This window comes from Bison bison, unplaced genomic scaffold (genome assembly GCF_000754665.1).
Source record: "Bison bison bison isolate TAMUID 2011002044 unplaced genomic scaffold, Bison_UMD1.0 scf7180017864118, whole genome shotgun sequence".
Lineage (NCBI taxonomy): Eukaryota > Metazoa > Chordata > Mammalia > Artiodactyla > Bovidae > Bison > Bison bison.
Window position 1 is genome coordinate 2,393,941 of NW_011494690.1, and position 6,195 is coordinate 2,400,135.

The 6,195-nt window shown below is 37.8% G+C and overlaps 1 protein-coding gene across 1 annotated transcript in view; it reads left to right on the forward strand.

Annotated features, from left to right (window-relative positions):
• SPPL2A (signal peptide peptidase like 2A) overlaps window positions 1–6,195 on the forward strand; it is a 56,803-nt gene that overhangs the window by 33,233 nt on the left and 17,375 nt on the right. Inside the window, exons 11-12 of the mRNA XM_010839495.1 lie at window positions 3,579–3,635; window positions 4,320–4,422. Coding sequence (XP_010837797.1) covers window positions 3,579–3,635; window positions 4,320–4,422 — 160 coding nt within the window. The remainder of the gene's footprint in view (window positions 1–3,578; window positions 3,636–4,319; window positions 4,423–6,195) is intronic.

Here is a 6,195-nt window from a genome sequence, read left to right on the forward strand (position 1 = left end):
TGATATAAACATGAGAAGGTCTATAAATTTTATTCCTACACATTTTAAAGTAACTTTTCTTTCTATTATAAAACAATAAATATTTGCTGTAAATAATACAGACTGCAAAAAAGAATGAAAAGATGTCATTGCTTCTTTCATTTCTGTAACCCTAGTGTCTGACTAAGAAAGAGCTCAATGCTGGAAGTCTAGAGACCTAAAGTGTAGACCTGTAATTTTATAACCCTGAGCTGCTTAGCCACTTAGCCCTCAGTTTCCTAATCATTTGAGTGAGGGAGTATTGCTAGCATTCTATCCTCTGTTTCTATCAGTAGAATTCTTTCGGTTGCTTCTGCAAAAATCCAACCTAACTTTTCTATATGAAAGAGGTCCTATCTATTCAGAATATGTGCAAAGGACAGAGAGGAGGGCCTGTCCTCAGGAGAAACTAGACCCAGGGCCACATACTTTTCCTTCCTGCTTCTGTCCACCTTTTCATTGTCTCAGACTGGCTTTTTCTATGAAGTTAGAATCGTAGCAACTTGAAACTCCTAGGTCATCTATTCCTAACTATACCGCTAGCTCGTCAGTAAAATCATGGTGCTGTCCTTAGAATAAGGGAGAGGTGTTGGGTAAGTGTGGTAGTCCTTCATTATTGGCCCAGTTTTTCTACCTTGTCCCTATTCCTATCTCATGAATATATTACTAATTATTGCTTAATTCTTCTACTTTTCCCACTTTGAGTCTCATTTTCTAACTTTATCTCATTTTTTTATCCTTTGTCGCTTTCATATATTTAGTATTTTATAATGACTGCTTTTTCCCCTAGTAGTTCTTTGTTCTTTAACCTCTGCATTCTGAAATATCTGCATTTCTGATATTGGCTATGATGGCATAAGACAAACATATGCCCCATTGGGGAGCTAAAATTGCAACTAGGTAACAAATGTAGTTAACTGTCTCAAAACACTAGTACCTTTCCATGCTTTAATGGTGACCACCTGGCTCATTGACTTAATTTGCAATGGTAACCTAAAAAAGCATAGAACTAGTATTAGGAATATAGCAAAAGCTGTTAATTTACTAAAGCATATTTTGAAGTTCGTTCTAAACTTGTTCTAGCTTGTGTCAATTTATTTGATTTAAAAATGTTTCTATGAGTCACTCCATCACAGATCTCATAATGAAAATAAAACACCCTCTCTACAAAACCGTTCCCATAGGTCAATGGGTAGTCATACCATATGACTACCCGTTTAGGCTTCCCTGGTGGCTCACGCGGTAAAGGATCTGCCTGCAATGCAGGAGCCCGAGGTTTGATTCCTGGGTCGGGAAGATCCCCTGGAGAAGGAAATGGCAACCCACTCCAGTATTCTTGCCTGGAGAATCCCATGGGCAAGAGGAGCCTGACGGGTTACAGTTCTTCGGCTTGCAGAGTTGGACACGACTAAGTGGTTAACATTTTCATACCATATGATGCTTACATTGCACGGTGAACATAAAAGCTATAACTAAACTCTTCTAAAAATAAATTTTCCATTATGTTTTAACACTAGTATCACTTTATAAATGCCAAACTTGTCTACCAGCAAACTATGTCCATTCTGTTCACATAAAAATGTCAGGATTTTAAAGGTATGTGTGGTAATAGTAAAGATGTCTTTGAGTCTTCTTTCTTCTGTGCTTAGGAAATTTTTCTTCTTTTTTTCCATCCTTGATCCCACTGACTAGAAATGTGACTTCTAGTAACCTGATCCAATAGAAAAGATTGACGTGCTCTTTGGAGTTCACTCTTGTAGATTTACCTTAACACTGTCTTCTCAGTCTGGTTTGTTAGGCAAATCAAAATGAAAATCAGATACGTGATTTCTGATTTTTGTGGTTTTCACTGAAAATTTCAAGAATTAAATATTAGACATTCTAAATAACTTCTTGACCCTGGTATTAGTATATTTTTAATGAGTTGGCAGGGCAGGTAGCCATAGGAGTACAGGTAGTAAGAGCCTGTCTTTTTTTTTTCTTCATCTACCACCATACTTTGTATAGTGTCTTGCAAATAGTAGTTTCTCAGGTAGATATCTTTGAATGTATGAGAGGATGTCAGTAATGGTCTTCAGTTAAATGTTTTAAATAACAATTTGAAAATGAACTAAAATAAACTCTTTATCTGGAAATTGAATCACATCATGGGCGTTTCCTGTAAGCAACTGTATTTAATATTAGTTTATTTTCATAAACTCCTGTGATTTAACCCTTCTGTAACCCAAATCTTAACATGAGGAAGGGATTTCTGTTGCCAAGGAATTTATTCTTTTTTCTACTCAACTCGGGTATCAGTGAAATCCTCTTAAAAATAAACTCAAGTAATTTATTCTATGCTCCCCACCCACATGGAAAATAGTATAGCTAATCAATCAAATTCTCCTAAAAATTCAGCATTTATTTATCTTCCCATGACCTGTTTGGGGCATTATTTTAAGTGTAAGATGGTTGCTCATGCAGTCTTACCTTGCTACATCTAAATGTTTCCTCTCTCCCCAGTAGACTTTACTGTCAGGAAAGAACTTTTTAATGAATTTCTCACACAGCCCACATAAAAAGACCTTAGACATGCACAAGGAAATAATTCTGCTAAGGTTAATGTTTTAATTGGTGTATTAAGAGCAGGCAAAGCTGAAATTGGAGAAGAGTCAGGATAGAGAAATGTTCTCAAGTTCTTTAGGGCTTGATCTTTTCAAGTTTGGCTTCATTGTTAATGTGGTGAGTAGACAGAAGGTTAAATGTATATTTAAATAAAGTCATCTATTTATTACAAATCTGTATATAAAAAATTTCAGTATTTCTTCTGTCCCTGTTCATTGTTATTGCTAAAAATGACTAATGACACATAGTATATGCCATAATATAAGTAAAAGCCCTTAAAATGTATAGCCCATAGAAGAAATGCTAGATATTAGTTGTCAATATAAATCAGTGCTCAAACCTTCAGTTGAATAATTTTTGTGTGGTTTATCTGTAAGTTTCTCTTATTTGTTGAACTCTAATAAAGTGGAGTAGTATGCTAGGTGAAATTTGTTTTAGGTAACTCCAATTTTTGCTATCTGCTGCTGCTGCTAAGTCACTTCAGTCGTGTCCGACTCTGTGCGACCCCATAGACGACAGCCCACCAGGCTCCCCTGTCCCTAGGATTCTCCAGGCAAGAACACTGGAGTGGGTTGCCATTTCCTTTTGCTATCTACAGGGACCATTTTAGGAAAATCAGTCTACAGATGACTTTCCATCAGCTTACGGTAGGCCATAGCTGTGGCAGTAGATCATAAATGTGTGTGTGTGTCCAACTCTTTGCGACACCAAGGACTGGGGCCCACCAGGCTCCACTGTCCATGGGATTTCCCAGGCCAGAATCCTGGAGTGGGTTACCATTTCCTTCTCCAGGGCATCTTCCCAACCCAGGGATCAAACCCATGTCTCTCGAGTCTGCTACATTGGCAGTCAGGCTCTTTACCGGCAGTGCCACCTGGGAAGCCCTAGGTCATGAATACTGGAAGATTGTTCACTTTTAGTGATTGAACAATTTCTTTTACCTTTCTTAATTTTAGAATGGTGAGAGTATCATGGTTGAACTTGCAGCTGGACCTTTTGGAAATAATGAAAAGGTAGGGGTGGCAATTAAGTACAAATGGCTGCCAGTGTATTTGTGTGTGTCCAGTTAATAATTTTGCCTTCCTGTGTAATTCATTGGTCATGTAGTGCATGTTAAGGTATTGTAAAGCTTTGTTTCTCACAAAATATAGCCCTTTTGTTAGTTATTCTAAATTATTAAATACCTATTGACTTGGGTTTCATCCTAGAATGATGGAAACTTGGTGGAAGCCACTGCTCAACCATCAGCTCCCCATGAGAAAGTAAGGATTGTATTTCAGATATGTTCATTGGACTTTAAATCATACCCTCTCAGACAAGACTCTTCTTTGGGGAAAAAGATCTAGATTGTCAAAAAAAAAATCTCTTTCAAGGCCTGAGTCCTCTATTTTTGGTAAAAAGGAAAGAAAAAACGTTAGATATGGGGATACTGGATTAATACTCTTAACTCTACATGTGTGTTGGGTTTTGTTTTTCCATAACTGCATATCTATGTCTTTCAAGCTTTCTATACATTCAGAGTATATATATGTTTAATTTATGTTCTCTGATTTCAAGCTTTTTTCCCCTCATTTTCTAAAATGTTAATTTTAAAACATTAAGTTATTCTAACATCAGTCCTTCCATTTCTGAAGATGTGGGTAAAGATTCCTAAGAAGTTTATTGGTGGTCTCTCTTTTTTTTTTTTGTAATTACAGTTACCAGTAGTCATCAGGGTACCAAAACTGGCCTATTTCTCAGTAATGAGTGTCTGTCTCATGCCAGTTTCAATACTGGGTTTTGGAGACATCATTGTACCAGGTAAGCAGTTGTTTGTAACAATTTAAGTGAAAATAGACTGATGATTTAAATTGTCAGATGTGCAGTATCATATATCAGATGTTAAAAGTTACCTGCTCTTTAAGTATTTCTGGCTAATGCTAGAGTGACATTCAGTGACAGGAATGGAGAAAAAGTGTTTTGATGGATAGAAGATAAAGCCCAAATAGTAACAACCAAAGTATATCTCCCAGGGCTCAAAAAATGCCTTAGAAGAAGTAACTAGGCTCAATTTGACCTCTTCCCCAAGAAAGTATATAATAAATCCCCTTTAAAAGTTGAGTTTAATAATGCTAAATATATTATAATTTCTGTTACTTATGTTTTAAAACAATAGTTATTTGTTTAAACTAAGTTATTTGAACTAAGCAACGTCGTGATAAAGAGGAAAACACCATAGAACAACAGCTAGTAGGGCACTATAATACCAAAAAAATAAAGTGTGTGGTGGAATTGATTGCTTTCTACTAGAATGTCTGCTCTAACAGTTAATGCAGTTTGGCCTATTTTCCTCACTGGGCTACCTATAGAATAAACTTAATCCCAGCCCAGGAATAATACAGTATTCAGTTCAATTCATCGCTCAGTCATGTCCAACTCTTTGCAACCCCATGAACCGCAGCACAACAGGCTTCCCTATCCATCACTAACTCCTGGAGTCCACCCAAACCCATGTCCATCGAGTCGGTGATGCCATCCAGCCATCTCATCCTCTGTTGTCCCATTCTCCTCCTGCCTTAAATCCTTCCCAGCATCAGGGTCTTTTCAAATGAGTCAACTCTTCTCATCAGGTAGCCAAAGTATTGGAGTTTCAGCTTCATCATCAGTCCCTCCAATGAACACCCAAGACTGATCTCCTTTAGGATGGGCTGATTGGATCTCCTTGCAGTCCAAGGGACTCTCAAGAGTCTTCTCCAACACCACAGTTCAAAAGCATCAATTCTTCAGTGCTCAGCCTTCTTACAGTCCAACTCTCACATCCATACATGACCACTGGAAAAACCATAGCCTTGACTAGATGGGCCTTTATTGGCAAAGTAATGTCTCTGCTTTTTAATATGCTGTCTAGTTTGGTCATAACTTCCTTCCAAGGAGCAAATTAAAAATTTCATGGCTGCACTCACCATCTGCAGTGATTTTTGAGCCCAGAAAAATAAAATCAGCCACTGTGTCCACTGTATCCCCGTCTATTTGCCATGAAGTGATGAAACCGGATGCCATGATCTTTGTTTTCTGAATGTTGAGCTTTAAGCCAACTTTTTCACTTTCATCAAGAAGCTCTTTAGTTCTTCTTCACGTTCTGCCATAAGGGTGGTGTCGTCTGCATATCTGAGGTTATTGATATTTCTCCCGGCTATCTTGATTCCAGCTTGTGCTTCTTCCAGCCCAGTGTTTCTCATGATGTACTCTGCATATAAGTTAAATAAGCAGGGTGACAATATACAGCCTTGACATACTCCTTTTCCTATTTGGAACCAGTCTGTTATTCCATGTCCAGTTCTAACTGTTGTTTCCTGACCTCCATACAGGTTTTTCAAGAGGCAGGTCAGGTGGTCTGGTATTCCCATCTCTTTAAGAATTTTCCACAGTTGATTGTGATCCACACAGTCAAAGGCTTTGGCATAGTCAGTAAAGCAGAAATAGATGTTTTTCTGGAACTCTCTTGCTTTTTCAGTGATCCAGCAGATGTTGGCAATTTGGTCTCTGGTTCCTCTGCCTTTTCTAAAACCAGCTTGAACATCTGGAAGTTCACAG